Consider the following 23,411-nt stretch of genomic DNA (forward strand, 5'->3'; position numbering starts at 1 on the left):
GAAATGAAAAATCAGGTTTATTACCGAAATAGAATTTCTCCAAAAAAGTTTTCCTTAAGGCCATAATAAAATTGTTCTTTGGAACTGCCTCCCACTGAAATACCCACGGCTGATAAAATTTTATTAGCAAAAAATAAAGAACTTTTTTTATATGGAGATTTTTTTTACATTTTACCCATTTTTAATCAATTAAACTGAAGTGTGAAAAATATTCTTCAGTAATTAAACTTAAGTGTGAAAAAAAGGCCCCTCCCTCCCATCTCAGTCTAGAAACTCCCAGGCAGCAATTCCAAACAATTTTTTAAGGATGACCTTAAATGATACATGTACAAGTATTTACAGACAGCAAAAGAGTGAACTACATGTCATTTTAAACAAAGTTATTAACAAATTGTAATTTGGGTGTGAACTGCATTTACATTTGAAAAAAAAGTGATGCTAGCATGTACAGCTACAAAAAATTGGACTTAGCTGAAAACCAATTACAAAGGTGAGTGATGGCAAGTTTAATATGAACACAAGTTGTGGAATTATAAAAATAAGTAAACTTCAAAAACATGTTTCATAGAAATCAAGGAACTTGTTTTAGGTAGTTTTTGTAATAAAAAGTATCAAACATTAATTTGAAGATGAAATAGCACTACAAACAGACAAGACACTATTCCTCTTACCCTGAAACTCATTTCTGATTTAGGGAGTTGGGGAGTAATGATATGCATTTTATACAACATTTAGTTTGGAACAATGCTAAAAGCAAAAGACCAACAAAAATCAAGATTCACTGGGATTTCTTGTAATGAGTTTGAGAAAAGTAAACAAAACTGTGAGTGAGGTTCATTGAACAATAAATGATAATACTGCAAGTACAAAATAGACTAGTCTTGACTAAATGTCTGATTGAGTGGAACAGAAGTGATAAACAGCTGCTCACTGACTAGAACACAAAAATAAAAACTTAGAAAGACAAGGGTTGGAATACAAAGTCAGTATCCCTTTTAAATCAAAAGGGTTTCCCGAATCCATTTCTTTGAAACGTGAATGTAGAGCCTTCATCTGAATTGTTCGTTGATGAAGCACAAGAACGGAAATCTTTCGGAATAAAGTTGGCATTAGATCCAAACACAGGCTTGCTGTATTCCTGAGCAAAAGCTGATGGTCCCAACACACTGGTCCGTGGAAAATTCTTATGGCTTCCAAACTCAAAATTCTGTTCACGAGTCTGAAAACCAAACCTGTGGCACTCCGGGTTTGGCTCCTGTGATTTACACTCTAAATTGTTGGGCACAAAATAGTTCTCAGATTGTTCCTTTTTTTGCTTTACATAAAATGTGGATGGTTTCTGATAATCTCTACTGGAGTAATATGCTTCAGCCTAAAAAATCCAACAACAACAAAAATTCATAAATAAAAAATATCAGACCCTCAATACAATTGAAATAATGTTATATACTAGAGTTCAGAAACTCAAACATGTATTAAACATATATTCTTTTGCAACTTATCTATATATTATCTTTACCTTATCTATACATTTTGTAGAAAGAATATTTAAACACGATCCCCATCTCTTATATATTGTAACATTAATTATTGAAATAAACATACAGTTTTCCATTCACCTGTAAAGTCATTTCATCCATGCCAATAGTATCAACTGCAGAGGTGTATATATGCACATAGATAATTAGTTGTATAAGTATTTTCACAGACCTTTTCCAGACAGACCTCTGGATAAAGTTTACACAGGTAAGAGGACTCTGTGGGTCTCTTCCTGGACAGAGGACTGTTAGCCAAGGTCAGCAGCTCCTCCCGACTGTATGTGACTGGTTCCAGCTCCTCCAAGTCATCCGAATCTACAAATACAATACATTAAGCTTGGATGGATCTTTCAGTTTGAAAAATAACATGAAATATACTATATCTGGAATAATTTGAAAAATTTATCAATCTTTTATAATCACTATAGTCTCACTTTGCAATTGCAAAGACTCAATTTTCAAAAGTTCTAAGCTGAAAGGATTATTTTTTGAAAATATTTAATACACCCTACTTCTAGGGTAAAAAATTGAATAGGTACCAATGAAAGCTACATGTACATACCTATGTCATCTATACACACAGCAGTGTTGTATTTCTTGAACATGGTTCTTCTACCAGCAGCTGAGTAAATACTTTTGGGTAGACCCTCCTCTACTTTTACTATAACTGAGGGGTCACTTCCTGGACCCAGAGGCTGCCTCTCCACTACAATCTAAAGATACAAACGAGTGATACTAAGTCTATAGCAAATTTCTCATCGCAATTGCAATACACCAATATTTGAATGAAGGAGTATGTACCAAATGTCTATAGCAGGCATACAAAGAAGATATTGTGTACAGAATGAAGAGACTATCCCAATACATGCAATACAAGTTGCCCAAGATATTCACAAACAATATATTACATTAGAATGTACAGTAAACAATAATTCACAATCATATGATTACGGTAGGAATTTTAAAAAGAAAGAAGTTTTTACAAATTAAAATTTTCAATGCATTAGAAAATTTAATTGATAGAACACAATTTTATAGACTCATCTGTTGAAATGACATCTTGATTTTTGGCCAAAGTGAGCTTATCATACTCTGAAAAAATCAAAATTATTCAAACCTTGCCATGTCCTTCTCTGCTTGAAATTCTGTCTTTGAGGATAAGGTGTTTAGGTCTTTGAGGAATGACTGATGTTATTCCATTACTGGTGCCATCTTCCTCAGGAACTGTGGACATTTTGCCAGGATTTCCGAACCCTTGGTGGTTCAGTGGTTTTCTCCAAGATTCTTGATCAGACCCAGAATGTGAGAAAAATTTATCATCATCTGTTCTATAGCGGCCGACATTTTGCCGAGACCCACTTATCCAACTGTCTGATTTGGTCTTAAACTCTTCAAATCCTGCCCTTACTGGCTCAGTTCTTTTTGCATCATCACTGAATGGATACCCCTTCAGCTTTGTAAACTGTGTATCAAAGTTAACATAACCTTTGAAACTGTCTTTTGGTTTTTTGACTGCATCACTCCAGTTTGTTTCTGTGGAGTAAAGAGGCGGGTTTTCTTCTGTTGTAGGTTTAAAATGTTTTGAAAGAAAACCATGAGCTGTCTAAATACAAAATAACCATGTAATGAAGCATTTCATTAAACAATGTACAAATAGATAACAGTGCCTGGTATATCTAATAATGATGTATCTATCTGAATAAAAATAAAAAAATGAGCAAGCTCACAAACCCAATACTCAAATAGAAAATGAATGCATGATTAGATAAAAGGAGCAGAACTCCTAGAAAACAAGAGATGTTTGTAAAACACTCATGTTCCAACCCCTCCCTTGGAGACCTTTGGCGAGATAATGAATGGAAAGTTCAATTAATCAGAATTTTTCAAAGTCAAAGGGGCATAACTCTGTCAAAATTATTAAGATAATATTCTGTATATTAAATTTCATTTTGAGTTACTCCAACCCCTGCAAATTTTTGACAGAGTTTTGCCCCTTTGACTTATAAAAACTCCATTTATATGCAGTTTCACTTCATTTTCTTTGCAGGGGTCAGTTACTCAAACTGAGAGAATCGATTACTCAAAATGAGAGAATCCATTACCCAAAACAAAACTTGACCTAGAAATTCTGGTGATAAATCTGTTTACTAAATTTTATTCATTATGTGCAACCTCTGCAAGCAGCAGCAAAGCAAAAGCTCCCTTCCTTGAGGCGGCATAGACAGTTACTGCTCAAATGCTTATTAGTCTTATAGTAGCCTACTAGATACTTGTAAATATTAGAGGATAATAGTATAAGTTAAAAGAGGCTATATAGATGTACCTTGTCTGACATAGCTTCCTTAGTTTGGTTTGCCAACATTTTTTTGCCATCTGCCATTAAATCATCTACAAGAAAAATATCAAATAGAAATATTTCAACATAAAAAAAGAACTACGCACCATAAGATTACACTTTTGTAAGGGAAAACAGTTACCTTCTCCATGATCATAGTCCTTTCTGTAAAATGAATTATATGCAATTAGAACTTTTTCTCATGGCAATATCTTCATACAGCACATAAAAATTTTCTTAAGAATAATTAGGCATCAAACTTAGTATACTGTATTGTCTGTATGAAATGTGTAGTGTAATACTCACAAATTCTCACTAAGATCGTGAATAAATGAATCCTCATTGGTCCACAGTATTACGTCATCTTGGTCCCCATAACCCGAATCACAACTCTGCAATATAACACTTATTTGCTTCTATATTCAGAAGAGTAGCAGTTTTAACATCAAAGTTCTTCATTTCTAGAAATTTCCTTTCTCCAAAACAATAACTCTTTATCATGTTTCAACTAAACTAGCCGACATTTCAACAACCTTGATTTCAATCCATACTAAAACATTTATAAAATACATAAACATCAGAAATAAATACAGTTAAACTTCGATATCTAAAACACTGATATCTCGAATACAATGGATATGTCGAAGTTAATTGTAAGTCCCAACCACTTATCTTAAAAGTATTTTACCCTCGATATCTCAAATACTCTGATATCTCAAAGTTTTTAAACAGTCCCATCTAGTTCGAGATAACGAAGTTTGACTGTAGAGACACTTACAACTGTCCGACTAACTTTCTGTTCATTGTTCTTCTCAGATTTTTTATCCAGCTTTTTACTCCCATAATATCCATGATCACCCTACAATAAAGCCTTATATTTAGAAATATTTTCCGTAAAGAAGGGTGTAACAGAAATTTTGAAAAATGCACAATCAGACAATAATCACAATGCGTGTAAATACTCTTGACCAAACAAAAAAGTGAAGTATCATTTTTGTTCTATTGGAACCAATGTTCATGGATAATTCAATAAAAAAAATGATGTGTCATAATGCCAAGAATGCTCCCGCAGGCAAACAAAATTTTCAAATGCCATTTTTAGTTTTACATTTCTTTGCACACATGATCCGTCCCTCCCCCTAAATTCAAGGGGGCTGGACCAAATTTGAGCTTGACCTGTATTTTCTGGTAAAGCTATATTCTGGTAACACTATATGCCCCCAGCTATTTTATGGCAGGGGCAAAAAACCTAAAAGGACATAATAATATTGGGCACAAGCAAACTTTCTGGTAAAATTGGCTACTGTTTCTTTACATGTAAATGCTAACAACACATTTGTGGCAAATAAAATTCATATGTATCCCCAAAATTCCCCTACACTGAACCAGCAGTAAACCAGAACTCATCAAAGGACATCTTGGAAACACATGCATCACTTTCTAACTTAATCTAACTTCATACTTGCAAGTTACAAGCAAGTTGACTTTCAGAGAATATCTTGGAATTGATAAATTCAGAAACTTCACCTTATTCTTTGCATCCTGTTCACCGCTAACCTGATTCCACGATTGTTTACGCAGGCATAAAACATTTTGTAGAATAGAACGGACACCAGCATCAGCACAGTCTCTCTTCAGAAACTCCTCCACACAGGCCAAACAACTTCTGATGAAGGCTAAAACACATTTATACAGGTTTATACATCACTGACAATTCACATGTGCATCAAATTGATACTTTAAAATGCATACAATTTGTAAAATTCCCATGAATGACAAGAAAATTCATCCCATTGGTCATGAATGTTAAAGTTTGCATAGTTTGAGATGATACATTGTACATGTATACACATATAATGTCTTCTGCATCATAGATCTTAATGCTGTCAGCAATTGCACAAGCTATTCACAACTATTATACCGGTAATGCAACCAGTGTAACAAAACACATTGGTTGAAATATTTCTTGGGCCACCTATAATAAGTTGTTTGTTTGTCCTCGCCCAACCAAAGAAAAGTACCACACTCAAGATATTTCTATCAATAATCTGACCATAAATTTTTGAAATTTATAAAGTTGTATGCTGAACAATGTACATAATTAACTTCTCTTATTATCGCCTCAAATTTTAAACACTGAGGAAGAGAGCAAACAAAGGTTTTTCAAGGTGTCCATTTATACGTCAGCTTTTGAAAATCACAATTTGTGTCTCCTGACAAAAAAAAAATGCCTGCTCTAAATTATATGCATTTTACCTGGATTGTCTTCTTCCAGTTGAGGTCCGTATTTTACCAGAATGTCTCGAAATAACTCTGTACTTGTCTGATCAAGTGAGCTAAGTTTTTCTATCACAGATAGGATCATATCTACATGGCAAAATGGACAAATTAAGATATAAAACAAAACATACATACATCCTCCTCAGTTACATCAGATACAAGTAAAGGGATAGGCCAGAAAAAATTAATTCTTGGTTTTTAGGTCCACCATATCTGATTTATCATTGTGCATTGCTCATCCTTCTCTGTAAATGAATAAAATAAAATTTCTCTAGTGCATTTGCGAATTCCTGAAAAAAATCTGGATTTCTGTTTTAAATACTCAAGTCAGTGAAATGCTTGACTTTAATAACTTAAAGAACATTACTGCAAACAATGCGATGATCCAGACTGAATTTAGTTACAAAATGCTGTGTTCAAGTTATGATCACTAATTAATGATTTTAGTTTAGATATGATGTAGGATGTAATTTCAAATGCATATAGGAGGGGAGTTCATGCACTTATCTAATAATGCTTTAAGGTGGAAGGCTACATCGTCAAAACATGTCTGACTTCCGTTCGAAACGCCATTGTGTTCCGGATTGATAACATTATGTCGTGGTACAAAATAGCTATACACCGTTTAATCGAACTCTTCTAACTAAGGAGATGAGATAGGAATGGAATCACCAAAACGCTTAGAAAATATGTCAATTTTCTTCCTGTTTAAAGCTTTTCACTAACATTGATTATCAGCTGTTTTGTACGGAAAACGTGGAATCTAAATAATATACCGTTTCCCTGCTCTGCTGCTATTGGCAGTACATTTTTGTCATGTCATCTGCAACAGACGGTCATACATATGTGGCGGATTATCGATAAAGGTAAGCAGATGTCAAATTTTCATTTAAACTATATATGTATGATGAATATAAAACGAAAGTACCGTAGTGCGATCTCTTGAATTGATCTTAACTTCCCAAATTAAAAAAAAACATTTGCAGTAAAAGACTTTCATTGAAACTTTGACATTAAACTACTGTATTTTGATTAAAATAAATACAGCTAGGCAGCAATAGCAGTGGAAGCCCGGATTTGCAAGCCAAATGAGGGAAAGACAGAATTCGGAAAAGGAGAATGTTTTTCATTTCCACACATGCATGTGTATCACTATAGACATCTAATGTATGTATTAATATGCGTATGGTTGTTGTTTATAATTGCTATTGTATATAAAAAAGTAAAAGGCAATTTATAATATAATTAACTACTAATATTTTGTTTTAAATATATATAATACATTCATCAAAAATATAATTTTTCAGCTTCAAACATTATCATAAGCACTACTTATCTTAAATCTACATATTTAGCATAGACTTGTTCCTATTTTAATTTTTCTTCGTGATTTTTATTAATTAAAAAATTGATCCCAAGATATTTGAGACCATGTAAAATAAAGAAAGACAACTCTTAAACAGGATCTTTCATACCAAGATTTTTGCAATAATTAAGTATTTCCTTTAATTTTTCAATTTCATTCAATTTCTTTTCTTCATCCCATTCACCAACGAATATTGTTTATATTTTCAGGTTTTTGTGGGATTTTGTCCAGCAGTTTGCCTTAAAAGAATTTTTTTATATTTTAGTTTCATATTTATGTGGATTCCAATAAAAATCATACAAACTTCATTCATTATTTTTTTGTTTTTCATTTCTAAACTTAATAACATTTCACTTTCATAAGAATTTTAAAACAGAAATGTTTAAAAATTTGATAAATAAGGGGTTATCTGGAACCAGACTTATATTTTAAAAATTCTCTAGAAAATAGTGTATTGTATTTTGAGGTCTATTATTGTTGAATACTGTGCCTAGTATAGGTAACAAATGCATGCAACAAAAATCTCCTACACTTATTTGGTGTAGAGATCCACCTTAATAAGGGTTCTCTCAAACCTTGTAGCTTTGGTGTTTCTTGAAGAACATGATGATTTTTTAATTTCATTTAGTTTAAGGACCAATACATTCACTGTATGAAAACTTTTTTTTTTTTTTTTGCTGTAAAACATCGCTTTTTCTGCATTAAGATAAGAGTTGCACCTTGTAAAATTAGAAAATTCAACAATGTTTTTATGAAATCAAAGGCCGGAACGGCCACAAAGGCGTCGAGCTGACATTTTCTTTTATCTAGATTGATAAAATGATATCAATAATTTGAATTTTTGTACTAATAGTCGTATATCAAATAATACATATTAGAATAAAAAAAGTAAATGAATTATGTTTTGCGTTCTTTAAAAACAAAAATCACTATATTTCCTTATATAATATGTTGTGATGCGTTTATAATACAATAACTCATCATAGTTACAAAAATCAAAAAAATTTCAAAGTTAAAAAAAAATTATACAATGTATTTTCTTTCTGCTTTAAACAGTCTTTGAACAATTTTCAAGGTGAATACATTGATTACAGTGTGTCTCTAATTATAATAATAAAACATACTTTTATTTATTTCAATTCCCGTTTGAAACAAGATTACCTATGGTATGGTTGTTTACAAACAAATCCACAACACGTGCTATTTTTTGCTCGACCAAACCGACTGCATTTATCGCTTACATTCATTTTGGAGGCCGTGCCCGATAACAAATAAATTTACATATCAAATTTTATTTCTATCGGGCACGGTCTCCAGTTAAAATGTAATCGATAAACTAAAATAATATTTAGTAATGTTTACACCTTTTGTATTCATCCGCCATTCTACTATATATGGTATGGGCCTAAAATGGCCCCCTAAAAGGAATATCCTTATTTTACTGTAATTGTTTCTTTTCTTTGTACAGATATATATGTAATGTTTTAACTTAATGTTCATTTTGATTCAAGTGCCCACAATTTAGAAAAACGGCATTTTAAAGACAGCCTTTTCCCGCCATTTTTGCATTTTAGCATAAAAAAGCTTGTTTTCAAGAAGTTTTTCTTTCAGGAAACATGGAGCGCATGCGTGAACCAACAAAATATTATAATCAGAGATGTATCTAGCCAAGACTAATAAGTGACAAAAAATTTGTCGTGGTTCAAGCATGCGCTCTATATTTCCCATTCGTAAAAAGATGAGAAAAATGTCAATTTCGACTGATTTTGATTGAATTTTTGAAATAGCGTCACTTCTGACGTCATATACTGCAAGTGAGTGCAAAAAAATCAAACAAATATGTGAAAAATATATTTTATATGAACTCTTCTAAATTATAACATAACATTTTATTGTAACCGAAACACTTTAAAACATGATGAATTATGGGGGCCAAATTTAACTCTAATCATATATAGTTCTTTATACTTATGCAAAGAGTTATCAATAACCAGGGAGGCAAGGTTGGATTTTTTGTACACAATGTAGTTGAATAAATGGAATAAAAATCTTGTAATATGTTTAATACTTTAAGGAACTTATTTATTTGTGCACATTTAATAGGCGGTGCAGTGCATGAATTTTTGGACGATCGCCAATCCAGACGATCGCTAGAAGGCTGCCGAGCATTAGCTCGACGTCTTAATAAAAAAGGGAAAAAAAAACCTTTCTGCCACACCTGTGTTTGAAAATATGGAGAACCAAGTAATTAATTTTTTATGGCCTTAGTCACCAGTAAAACTTAAGTCATGTAAAATATTTTATTTATATGAAAGCACAGATAAACACATGGAATTTCCTGTAGGTTCACCATTACCTTCTGCCTCATCTGCTGATTTTACACTGAAGAGCTCGGGAGTAAATCCCTTGCCCTGCTCTGTAGCCTGGCCTGGTTCTGTGGGTGAAGGACCAGTCTCTATTGAGGGCTGTCTATCCTTGGCCTGCTCTGTAGCCTGGCCTGGTTCTGTGGTGGGAGGACCAGTCTCCAAGGAGGACAGTCTGTCCTTGACCTGCTCTGTAGCCTGGCCTGGTTCTGTGGTGGGAGGACCAGTCTTTATGGAGGGTAGTCTGTGCCTCAGTGGTCGTGGTTTGGTCAGTTTAGCAACCCTTGGTGCTCGCGCTCTCTGTCGCATTACTGCAATACAAAACATATAGCAATTAAACCTTCAAGTACGGCATCTATCTAGAGATACCCTTCTACAATAACGTAAGGATTAAGAGCATCAAATATGACTCAATATGATGGAGTTTCCTTGACCTTTGTCATCTCTGACCTAGAAAATAAGATTTAAATTTTCCATTTTTATAGCCAAGAAAAAAGATTACGGAACTAAAATCAACTAGACGTACTGTGAGCAAGCTCACAATTGATACCCCCTGCTAAGAAAAAAATCATAACACGTGTATTTTTTCTATTATAAAAAATATTGGATGAATCTATTTCACAGTCCATTTTCTATAAATAACAACTGCTCTATTTTTCAAAACTGTTAATGCTAATAGGAGTAAACAAACTAATTTCTATCCTTTAATTCCATTTTATTTTAAGTTAACTGTTAAGCATGAGGACATTTGCAACCTTCCGTTAACAACCATGACTCTAATCAAACGAAATCCACATGTCAAGCAGCCATTTAATATTTAAACATTTTGAATTATTGGTATACTGAGCCCGATTTTTTCCGAAATATTTTTTCCACACATTTTTTTTTTCCCAAAAAAAAATTTCATCGGGGCAGGCCATTTTCAGAGAGACGGGGATAAGAATCTAAAAATAATTTTATGTGGCCTGAGAAGAGCAAGCTTTGTGTCAAATTGTAGCTTCTAATATCTCCATTAATACAAGACATGACACAGACAGAATTTAGCATTTTTGAAACAATGACCTTGAACTTCCTCAATTGACCTTGGGTCAAGGTCATGACACACTCTTTGGTCATAAGCAATCTTTGTGTGAAGTAAGACGTTCCAATGTTTCTCCATAAGAAAGATATGAAACCGGACAAGAATTTTGCATTTTTTCTGCCAGTGACCTTGACCTTGACAGAATGCCATGGGTCAAGGTCATGACACACCCTTAGGTCATAAGCAATCTATATGTGAAGTAAGAACTTCCAATGATTCTCGATAAGAAAGATATGGACCGGACACGAATTTTGCATTTTTCTGCCAGTGACATTGACCTTGCCCGAATGACCTTGAGTCAAGGTCATGACACACTCTTAGGCCATAAGCAATCTTTGTGTGAAGTAAGAACTTCCAATGTTTCTCCATAAGAAAGATATGGACCCGACACGATTGCACAGACAGAGTGACATACAGACAGATGGAGGGACAGACGAGATGATTCCTATATACCCCCCCAAACTTTGTTTGCAGGGGGTATAATTATTAAAACAGACGCAAAAACCCCACCTCATTTTAAACATCCATGATATGGGGGAGGGGTGTGTTTGTGTGTTGCCTCCAACAATTCGGTAAAAGTTAAACCTTTCTCATTGATGAAAAAAATTCAAAGAATTACTTACAGCTGTTGTTATCATTGTCTTCATGGCATCCATTATTGTTTGTTATTGAGCCATTTAATTCTGTTTGGTCTGAACTTGCTGGTTTCATCCTGTAGACCTTCTCTATTTCATTATTATTCACTTCGATGAACCGACTTTGTTCCAGATCTGATAGTTCCCGAATTCCATTGTTGAAGTTCACATTATCAAGTCTTTCTTTAATAATCTCGTCTGTTGTCAGTTTTCTGGGGGGTGGTTTAGTCAATTTTATACCCCGAGGGGCTCGTGCTTTGAATCCAAGCATCTCCATCGGACACTGCAAATATTACAAAAATAGTTAATTGCCTAATGAATGAAATCGGAATGATAAATATATTTGACCCTTAAGCCCAAATATTAATGCTATGTATTATTGATCTAAGAATATCTCTTTTTCTTAATGCACATTTCATCATTGACAAATGGCATATATACTTATCAACTGAATAAAATGATACATGGATATGGCCGGGGGTTTCCAAAATTTCAAAACATTTAAAGTTAAACTTTTAATTATTCTAAAACAATATCTACTGGCAGTTACATTTCTTTACAATAAACAGAAAAAAAAATGTAATTATAAATTAGATCTAAAACTTGGAAAACCTTTCAGGCATATAGAAACAATTTACCTACCTTGTGACTTGAGAGTTTGGGACTACTGAGTTTTCAGGAAAGGTAATAAATTTCAAATACCTAGCAAAGCGATACACTAACTATCATGACAGATTTAATTGGGAGGCTGATAAGCACTGAGCAAGGTTTACAAGTCTTTATCTTCTGTAACATTGTAAGTACCCGAAAATATAGAGGCAGAAATTCAATTGTTAACACAATTGTAAATAATGTTAAAAACAACAACATAAACATTTGAGCATTTAAGTCATATCAGCAATATCAGTATCTTTTTTTAGCAATCATACCCATTACTTATCCAAATAAATATGAAACAAAATCTCTTGTCAGATTTTACATCTATCAACACCTACCCAGAAGAATAGCAAAGGTCTAATAGATAATCCTCTTTAAAGCTCTCGGCTAATTGCTCTTAGGGCCCAGAGTTGACTACACTTATAAATACCTGACAAGATTGATGTGTTTACTTGGCACTGTGAACAAACTTACACAGGATGCTGTTAAATCCTGTGATGTGGACTCCCCACTGAGAGCCCCTGACACATCGCTGGTGGATAGGACAGGGGGAGGCCGGGCACTGGATAGCTTACAGAATATTATCATCTTATTTATCTCAGCAGGCATCTATATCACTCATTTCAGAAAGTCTTTATCTCATAGAGAAACCCACTAATTGGCCTTTGTTTATGACTGTAATCAACTTTTTTGTTTTTCAAAAACCAATAAGTTTTATTAATGTGTTACATAATATAGTTTTTATTACTCTAAAATGTATCAGTTTACAGAGCCAATATACTCTTATTTTACATTATTAAATTACCTAATGATTTTACACCTCTTCCCATCCAAAATATGATACAGGCCATTTCGTTCAAATGGCAATTTTTTTTATCAAATAACTCAAAAACATCTATGATCACGTTATGAATAGGTCTGACCTGTACGTGACATATATAAACAGTGTATATAATCATTCTTTGGCTGATATAAATCACACAGAACTGCTCCAGGGGACAAATATCAGAGACACATCAAACAGATTAATACACATACATCCCAACTGGGTTTATGTAGTTTGCAATTTACAACTAATTCACATGCAATATAAACTTAAATAAACTATAGAATGTACATGTATTATTATTATATTATTCCACCCAAACAAGAATGAAATAATCAAATCTTAATATTATGATATAGATTTTGACAAGGTTTTGGGGTGTTTTTTAAAAAGCACCGAGTCCTAATCAAAACAATTTTATTCCACTAGCTGGCCCCAATTTCTTGTATGTATTAACCAGATTTTAAAGCATGTCACTTCATAATGATAATGGAAGTTTACAATCTGATTAAAATCAGATCCTTTGATCCGCTCACTTAGATCGCTACACTAGGATCTCCTAGTGTAGCGATCTAAGTGAGCGGATCAAAGGATCTGATTTTAATCAGATTGTGGAAGTTTACAATAAATTTTTCAATAGTACAACAGAATCCACCATCTTCACTAGCCAAGGGTTTATGATCCACTCTGCTACTCTACTGAAGATGATAATCCGTATGACTTTAAAAATGTGCATTAAGTTATCTCAGGTGAAATTATTCTATAAAATATTTTTAATTTAACTTAAGAATATCAAATGTAATTTGAATTTCTAGTCAGAAAACTAGTTATTGTGTTGAAGTATGTTATTAAAAAGTGAAGAAATAAAAAGAAAATTTTTTGAAGTTTAAAAAAATGAAATTTTATTTGAAAGTAGACGTAGACCCGAAATCGAACCGAAATTTTTTACGACACGACCCAGCACGAAAAATGTGGAACTTTGACAGCCCTAGTTCAACATGAAGATATGTTTTGCAACATTTCAACAATTAAATCAATGCATGTTAATGTAACTTGATATCCCAAGATAACACATACTGGCACAGGCCAGGCCATGGCAGCTTGCATTTTATACGCCACGCTGATGAGACTGCATGCGACCGTTGACGATTTTATTCATTTTTCTACGATTCACATTTGTAATAAAAAGAAAAAGAAAAAGCCGCTCATATTTCACTTACCAATATGTGTTTTGTGTAACACTTTAGTTGCAAACGAATTTTGTACCCGCCTCCAAGACAGCACGAGCTTCTGACTACTACAGAAGCCGAGATGAACAACTCCCAAAATTCCGGCCTCCCAATGTCGATCAATAATTATTCTCATTTATGATTAGTTTCATTTACATTGGCAATTGTATTTTCAGGGACATATACAATAGGACATACGTCCCTTATTTTTCTTAATGCATGTATCCCAATAGATATTAAAAAAGAATACAACTGTTTCACGGATATGTAAAGAAGAAGTTCACCACCATTTTTTTTGGTATGCAGAAAAAAAGTCTTTTGGATTGTGTGTTTAAAATTAGTTCGATATCATAGATCTCTATCATTTACTTCGGGAAAGGGAAAAATACTCTTAAAAATGAATAGCATCTTAAAGCGATTCTTACTGGTTTACAAAGTCATATATATAATTTCTTTAATGATTTTAAAAATATATATAACGTTAGCTGCTTTTGAATTCATGGCCAGCTATTTAATTTGTTAAAAAGGAACTGGGAACTTCCTCCCAATTGTTATTCTATTGATTCTTTGCCGAAAAATTATGTTTTCAAAATCTTAGTATGAAATTTAAAAAATAGTTTTGTAGAGAAGAGACGTATATAGATGGTTCACATGTACTTACCCTCCCACCAAACTGTTTTGGGACTTTACTTACTTTGGCCTGTCGTTCCATGAGGAACAGAGGCCATCATTAACAGTCCTCTAACGGTTCTGGGCTGCTCTGGCGACATTGTTCCAGGTCATATCTAGTGCCTGTAGCTCTGCCTCTGCATCCAGGAGTTTCTTGGACGTCTCCTTTTCCTCTTGCCCTGAGGGTTCCAGGTAAGGGCCTAGCGTGTAATGCTGGATTGTAGTTTTATCAAATTGTGTCCTATCCAGCCCCACTTTCGACGTCTTATTTGCATCTCCATTGGTTCAGATTGTCCTGCTTTCCTCTACAGGTCTTCATTTTGAATTGGTCTCAGCTCCATACAATAGGAGTAGGACGAACTTAAGGATTTGCAGCTTGGTGGAAATGCCGATGTTCTTTGAGGCCCATATGTTTTTAAAGTGTGGAAAATGCAGTTCTCGCCTTGCCGATTCTTGACTTGATGTCAGAGTCTGTGTCACCCAGTCTGTCCACCACACTCCCAAGGTAGATGAAGGACTCAACTTCTTTGATGGACCTCTCACCAACTGTAACTGGTATCTGAGCAGTGGTGTTTATCTTCATCAATTCTGTTTAATTCAGGTTGATCTTGAGTTCAATTCCTGCTGATGTAGTTGCAAGACGAGTTGTCTTGTCCTGCATCTGATTGTGGAGTCAGGTCATCAGCAAAGTTGGGATCGTTCAGCTGCGTCAGGACTGTCTACTGTATTCCACTCCTCCTGTCTGATGTGGTAGTCTTCAGGATCCGATCAATAACCAGGAGGAAGAGAAATGGCGACTGCAAACATCCTTGTCGAACTCCTGTTTTGAATTTTAAACTGTCAGACATCTGGTGGCTCCCAACATGGGTTTGGCACTTTGGGTTTGGCAAATAATTTTCTGGTTTGGTTTTGTTTTTGGTTTTTGGTTTTACAACGACCGGTGTTGTATAGCAGTTTTTCCCCCATAGTAGCTTTTCCCCCCGGAAAACCTACTATATAGTAGCCTTTCCCCCTGGGGGGAAAAGCTACTATATAGTAGCTTTTCTCCCATAGTAAGGTTTCTCCCTCACGTTTTTGGTTCAGATTTTATAAAAAATATTTATGGAAATCCAGTAAGAATTAAAATCAATGTTTCTACACTCCCAGGTTGCATACATGTATTTCTGCATTCATCTGTACAGGTTAAGTTTCGTTTTGCCGATTTATTATTTTTATAGACAATGCTAAAAGTTGAACATGTGTGTAATGGAATTACACATAGAACTTGATTTAGGTAATTTAAGAAAAGTAATAAAAGTTTTACAAGTTATACACTTATATGCATAATTATGTGTTCTGAAATTGTATCAAACGAGAATGTTTTAAGAATTTCTTGATAAATTTATCAGACTGTTTGTCTTTTTTTGAAAACTTCATCAAGGCTAAACCTCTGTTTTAGAGAAATTTTGTTTCCGATGTTTCAGAGCCCGATTTTTAAAATCCTATTTATATAATAATTATAGTGCATATTCTTTAGGGTCCAATGTCTCATAAACTAGAGATGACCATATCACCATATTTTTATAGTGGCAGTGGTTTACCAGGTGGGGACCCGAATCTCAAATTCTAGAGATGACCAATTAACCATATTTTCACAGAGCTAGAGGTATACCACTAGAAGATGACATCGAAAATTTAAGCCCCCATGCAGGGTAGGAGCCTTTGTTGTTTTCGAGGCCGATGTTTGAAATCCAATTATAAAGAATACGTATTTTTTAGGGCCCCATATCTAAAAAACTATAGATGACCACATGAACATATTTTTACGGTCATTTAAAAGTAAAACATTATTTAAAAATACACAATCACTCATATATTTCTTTATCAAAATGATTGAAAATTACGTTTAATTCTGCTGCTTTTTTTTTTAATTTACGAACAACATTTTTTAAAAAGGTACGCGGGTAAAATTCATTATTCTTCCAAACATTTAATCAATTCATAAGATGACTAATGATATAATAAATAATTAGATTAATAAATCAATGAACTTTTATTCATAAAAGGAGAAACCGAAAAAAAAAATAATAACCAACCTAAGCGCATATACGACTTTTTTCCTTGTTAGTTGATTAGAAGAACAAGCTTGTATTTAAAAAAAAGTCAGCTCATCACAATATATGTGTTGGTTGTTTTTTGTTTTTGTTTTGTTTTTTTAATTACCGTTGTTTAATTGTTCGAAGAAATAATATGGTACACATTGGCAAATAAGTCTTAATTACAAAAATATGAAACAAACAGTATAAATGTTTTAGGTAATTGAATCGTATATCTTGATTTATATAGCATTTTTTTCCAAATTGTATATTTAAAAATCACGTTGCAAACTTAAAAGTGGAAAAATTAGCAAATAGTGAGTGACAATATAAACATAAAGTTAGTACCCCTGAACCATGATTGAGAACCCCATCAATCAAAGTAAAACTAAAACATTTCAGTTTCTCATCATATCATTGCACCCTGTCTCCCTTTTGATATTTAGAAGAAGAAATATATAATTGTTTTTAAGATCGTCATTTCTAACAGTATTAATTTAAAATTGAAAGCCTTTTGGACGAAGGGAGAAATACATTTCCACTTTTTATTCCCTTCCTCTACAAAATTAAGTCAAGATTGGTCAGTTAATTCCCTGGGAGAAGCTTATACATTGATGGTAATACATTGGAAAATTAAATTTCCAAACCGGCGAATTTTCACTCAAATGTGTTCTCGCGTGTTTATAACGTCGAAGTCAAAACTGTACATAAGCATCGATTAGATGAAAAAGATTCGAGGTATTCCGAAATCCGTGTAAACGGTGTACCAAAAAGGGGTGAGAACAGGTGAAATAAACGATGATGACACATGCATGTTATGAAGGCGCATGCCTTAGTTCATATTTGGGGTTGAAAAACCATGTATTTTATTCTATGTATGAATAAATGCCATAACTATCCTTTTTTTGTGAGAAATTAATATCATATCAGTTATTGCAAATTATTGTCACGAATGGTCCGCAATAAACATGGCCGGAAAGTAAAAATGGGGGAAAATCTTCTATATAGTAGGTTTTCCGTGGGGGTAATCTGGCTATAAAAAGGGGGAAAGCCCACTATATAGTCAGCTTTCCGTGGGGGAAAAACTGCTATATAACCATTTTTCCGGGGGGAAGAACTGCTATGTAGCCATTTTTCCGGGGGGAAAGATGGCTAGGGGGAAAAGGCACTATATAACACCGGGACAGTTATACAGGCAAATGCCTAAATTTTGAAAGCAAGACTAAACGAACTAGTGGTTTTTTTGTAGAATTTCTACTGAAAAAGTATCATCATACAATTCATGGTTGTTAAAAACATTGGCCGACAAAGCATCCAAAAAAAGCTTTTACAATTTGTCTCTATATCGTGTTGATAGTTACTAATTCAAAGCGTAATCTTAAGAGAAGTATTCGTTTTATGAATGGTTGAAAAACTGGACTTAATTTCAAAATGCTCTATAATCATGAGGCCTGTTCTGATAATTTATTAGAAATAGACAGCAATAGAAGGTTCATCACCGAGTACTTTATTTACCCATACGTTTTAATTTTGAATTTTCTGTAATCAACTGGCGAATTAATTTACATGTAGATATATTGAAGAACCTGTTGTTGCTGTTTTATTGGGGGGGGGGGGTTATCGGTGGTTTTTAAAAGGACAAACAAGGAATTATAAGTCAGTAGTGTTTCATTCATACCTTTGTCTTCATGGACATCAAATTTCATGAATTTAGAGGAAATCACAGCTTCAAGGACGCAACTGCACGTAAATTCATGGCCAACGATAATAAATAATCCTATCTTTTATTGAGTTATAAAAACAATATTTTAAACAAAATAATTTGGTGAATATCTTGTGATTTAGACTAAACGACAGAATAAAAAAAATAACACAACAAAATATTCAATTTAAGGCCGTTATGTGTAAAATAGGACTGTTTTGTACAGTGATTCATATTCAAAAGTTAATACTTTACATTCAGGGGTTCCGCAAGGATCAGTACTACGACCTCTGTTATTTTTAATATTTGTGAATGATGTAGCTGATAATATGCTTACTTTTTGAAGACTTTTTGCTGGCGATAATAGTTTACAAGATTCTTCTAATAATTTAAAATTTATTGTAAATAATTTAGATAAGGATCTCGCAGAACTCTCGAAATAGTCTCCAAAAATGGCTTCTTAAATCTAACCGAACAAAAACAAAAGCTGTGTATTTTAACACAAAAAATGTAACCGAATATCCTTCTCTGAGTTTTCAAAATTGCCCTGTTCAATTTGTGTCTAGCACCTAGGAATAACTTTTTCTGAAAACCTAAAATGGACGACATACATCGTTATTACAATAGCAAAAACACATAAAAAGTTAAATCTAATGAAAAAAACTCAAAAATGAATTAAACTAAAAGTCAATTTCTTTTATGTACATATCCTTTATCAGGCCACATTTGGAATATGCTTCAGAGGTTCGGGGAGGGTGTTCTCTCGATGACTCAGAAAAGCTCGAACAAGTACATGTACAATTATCTGCTGCCAAAATAGTAACCGATATTTGCCTCTAAAGACTCTCTTTACTTCAAAGTAGGCTGGAGCACATTAAGTTCATCTTTTCCCTGATAAACGTTGTACTATGTCAAACTATACTATGAGAAATTCTCAATTATCTGCTGCCAAAATAGTAACCGATATTTGCCTCTAAAGACTCTCTTTACTTCAAAGTAGGCTGGAGCACATTAAGTTCATCTTTTCCCTGATAAACGTTGTACTATGTCAAACTATACTATGAGAAATTCTCAAGATTACTACTTACCCAAAGTACACAAATCATCATTAGTTCCAACTGTTATGCGCAAATGAAATTTTCTACCTTTGAATATCAGGGAGCTTGATTCACTCAAGACATTAACTAATGCTATTACCTGTGACGATATTTTAAACGCAAAAAACAAACAAAAAAAAACATTTTTCTTTTGGAGACAGGATTCAATTCGAGTAATTCACACTAAACTATGCCATAACTGCATACTAAAGTGCGAGTTATTCAAATTTGATATTGTTAAAAGTCTTTTATGTATAAGCATAGGCGTCGGAACCGGGGGTGGGGGGGGGGTGGCTGGGGGGGGGGGGGGGTTTAGCCCCCCTCCCCCACCTTTTTTGCAAAGTTAGACCTAACCATTAGGCATATAGCATTATAAAAGGTTCAGCCCCCTTTTTTTTCGCAACAAAGATAATTGTTCCTAAATTTACCTTGAAAAGATGGAAATAATGAGAAGTTGGAGTCATACGCATACTACTAGCCCCCCCCCCCCCCCACCCCGGATTAGCAATTTCATGATTTGGGGGGGGGGGGGGGGTTAAATTTTTATTTGGAACAATAGGTATACCCCCCCCCCCACCCACGGATTGGAATTTTCCTGATTTGGGAATTAGTTTTTTGTTTTATTTTGCTTGTCAAGATTTCTGAGGATTAGTCTAGCGCCCCCCCCCCCCCCTTTCAATTTGCTTCCGACGCCAATGATATGTGGAAAGATTGAAGGTACGTATCATCATTTTTTCTAATGTACTAAACATGCTGAAGCTAGAGACGAGTTATATGATAATACATTTAGCATTGGCGATTTAATATTGTTAATACACATATTTTGCACAAACTGAGTAAACTGTGAATGATCACTTGTTTTCCTTAGTTCACATTTTTATTTAAAAATCAAAAAAAAATTGATTACATATTGACATTTGCATCAAAATGTGCCATCTGAAACTTTAATGTAAATCATTTCGAATCTTTATATTTATACACATATTAATATTTGACATTTTATGTGTTGCAGTCAACAATATGAAAAAACACGCTATCTCAAATTATTATGACAATATAGAAACGTATTTAAATGATTCAAGCAAAAATAATACTAAGTTATACTGGAAGCTGATGAGATACTCATTTCATATGAAGCTTTCAACGGAATTACCACCTATTCAAATTTCTAATGTAAACGGTACAACCAAGTTTGTTTATTCAGATATTGGGAAGATCGAATCTCTTAATACATATTTTTCTTCTATTTCTTCTGTAGACAATAAGAATGCGGCTTTACCTAATATGTATAGTTTATGTAGAGAAACACTTTGTAATATTTATATAAATGAACAAGAAGTGTTAGACATTATTTCAATATTACCTGTTAATAAAGCAATTGGTCCTGATTTGGTTAGCCACAAAATGTTGAAGGCAACCCTTTTTACTATTGTAAAACCACTTACATTGTTATTTAATAGATCACTTGTTGATAATACTTTTCCATGTTTTTGGAAAATTGCTCAGGTTATTCCTCTATTCAAAAAAGATGATCCGTCATTGGTTTCTAATTATAGACCGGTATCTTTGTTATCATGTGTTAGTAAAATTATGGAAAGAATCGTTTTTAAACATGTGTACAACTATTTTCATAGGAACAATTTATTTTATCGATATCAAGCCGGTTGTTTACCAGGTCATTCCACTATTTATCAACTACTAGAAACGTGTCACAGCATTGTTCAAAATATTGATGAAGGTAAATTTTCATGCATGATTTTTTGTGATCTGTCAAAGGCATTTGACAGAGTCATAGCGGCCTTTTATTCAAGTTACAAACCTATGGAGTATGTGGTGATCTTCTTAAGTGGTTTTCTAGTTACTTAAGTCAAAGGTCCCAAAAAGTTATGTATAAAGATCTTTTGTCAAGCAAATCAGAAATTTCAGTAGGTGTACCTCAGGGATCTGTATTAGGACCTCTTTTTTTTTTATATATGTCAATGATGTGGCGGTTAATATGTTATCATTGTGTAGATTATTTGCTGATGACAGTTCGCTTCAATATTCTTCAAACAACATACTTAACATTGAATATATCTTAAATCGTGATTTAAAAATTTTGGAATCGTGGTCCAAAAAGTGGCTTCTTAAATTCAATTCATCAAAAACAAAGGTTGTTTTTTTTTACTAAGAAGCATAACTCTGTTTTACCTAAATTATTTTTTGAAGGCGATAGACTAGAGTTTGTCTCGACCCATCGCCATTTAGGACTTTTATTATCGCAAAATCTCAGCTGGTCTGAATACATTGATGGTATTGTAAACTCTGCATACAAAAAATTACAACTCTTAAAAAAACTTAAGTATAAATCATGGGTAGAGAGCATCTCTCTAAATTATGCATTTCATTCATTAGACCTGCCCTTGAATATGCTTCGATTGTGTGGGATGGCTGTTCTGTGCATGATGCAGACAAACTTGAAAAGGTTCAATTGTGTGCTGCACGAATTGTCACTGGGTTGCCAATTTTTTGTACCAAGGGAAGCGCTTTACTTAGAAACAGGGTGGGAAATTTTACAAACCAGACGATATATCGCCAAGATGAAAACTATGTTCAAATTTAACATGGGGAGTCTGCCTGATTATTTATGTGATATTATTCCTAACAAGAGGGAAAATATATCGCGATACAACACATGAAACAAGGATCAGTTTAATGTTCCTAAGGGCAGGTTAGATTTACATAAAAAATCATTTGTACCCAATGCTGTCAACCAATGGAATTCACTAAATATAGAAGCCAGAACAGCCACCCCAATCAATTTGTTTTGCAAACATATGCCTAAAGTTACGAAACCCCCTATTTATTTATTTTTTGGTAAACGCTGTACCAACATTATTCATACAAAGCTGAGATATAACTGTGTATTAAACTATGATCTTTGTAAACGTAATATTATAAATAATCCGTTGTGTTTATGTGGTCAAACAGAAGATGTGTATCATTTCTTTTTTTCTTGTAAAAAATACTATAGAGCGAGAAACAACAAGTTCGATCAATTGTTTATGTTAGATTTAGTCAATATTGATACTGATTTACTTTTATATGGCAACAACAACCTTCCTTTACATATCAACAAAAGCATTTTTGCTTCTGTACAAAAGTTTATAGGCGAATCCTTGAGATTTAAATAATATTTCTTTGTGTATATCAATATTATATTTTCTTTTGTTCTATATTCATATGCATGACAACTATTGTTATATTTAAGGAGAGAAACTTGTAAGTTGTTAGAACTTGTTTCTGATCCTTTTGTTTAATCAATAAAATATGTTCAAAACAAAACAAAACATGTGTTGCATGTAAAAAAATTTGTATGTGAAATTATTGTATGGGGAGAAGGGCTAAATAAGTTTTAGAACTTGTGCCCGATCCCATTGTAATCATATTACAATAAAATAAGTTCAAACCAAACCACAGAACTGAATAAAAATTAGACTGAATCTATGGTCTTTAAGGTCTTTTTTTATTTCGAAAAAGCTATCGCGAACCGAATCTGAAAGTAGATCGGGCTCGACC

General features: G+C 33.5%; 1 protein-coding gene and 1 long non-coding RNA gene across 3 annotated transcripts; one reads left to right on the forward strand and one right to left on the reverse strand.

The window, feature by feature from the left end:
- Window positions 1-14,324, reverse strand: LOC128190066 (uncharacterized). Of its 2 annotated transcripts, none has more exons than XM_052861973.1 (13): window positions 14,302-14,324; window positions 11,587-11,881; window positions 9,876-10,193; window positions 6,130-6,240; window positions 5,401-5,549; window positions 4,652-4,732; window positions 4,180-4,265; window positions 4,016-4,038; window positions 3,862-3,926; window positions 2,656-3,141; window positions 2,101-2,251; window positions 1,711-1,853; window positions 1-1,372 (listed from the first exon to the last, which is right to left on the reverse strand). In XM_052861973.1, the coding sequence occupies exons 2-13, from the start codon at window positions 11,873-11,875 to the stop codon at window positions 1,001-1,003; spliced, it is 2,274 nt and encodes a 757-aa protein (XP_052717933.1). In that variant the 5' UTR covers window positions 11,876-11,881; window positions 14,302-14,324; the 3' UTR covers window positions 1-1,000. The 2 variants fall into 2 exon arrangements, with proteins under 2 accessions (XP_052717933.1, XP_052717932.1); XM_052861972.1 differs by lacking the exon at window positions 14,302-14,324 and adding an exon at window positions 14,159-14,220.
- LOC128190067 (uncharacterized) lies at window positions 6,667-7,827 on the forward strand. The gene is made up of 3 exons (XR_008244319.1): window positions 6,667-7,019; window positions 7,201-7,320; window positions 7,729-7,827. It is a non-coding gene; the product is annotated as an uncharacterized LOC128190067 (long non-coding RNA).
- Window positions 14,325-23,411: the final 9,087 nt, after the last annotated feature.

Source organism: Crassostrea angulata, chromosome 6 (assembly GCF_025612915.1).
Source record: "Crassostrea angulata isolate pt1a10 chromosome 6, ASM2561291v2, whole genome shotgun sequence".
Lineage (NCBI taxonomy): Eukaryota > Metazoa > Mollusca > Bivalvia > Ostreida > Ostreidae > Magallana > Magallana angulata.

Bases quoted from the DNA above. Each gene is read 5' to 3' on its own strand.
- LOC128190066 (XM_052861972.1), bottom strand. From the start codon at position 14,188: ATGCAAGCTGCCATGGCCTGGCCTGTGCCA. The intron at 6,241-9,875 runs GTAATGGTGAAC...TTTGCCATGTAG, and splicing joins ATCAGCAGATGAGGCAGAAG to ATATGATCCTATCTGTGATA. The intron at 4,039-4,179 runs GTGAGTATTACA...TTCATTTTACAG, and splicing joins CACGATCTTAGTGAGAATTT to AAAGGACTATGATCATGGAG.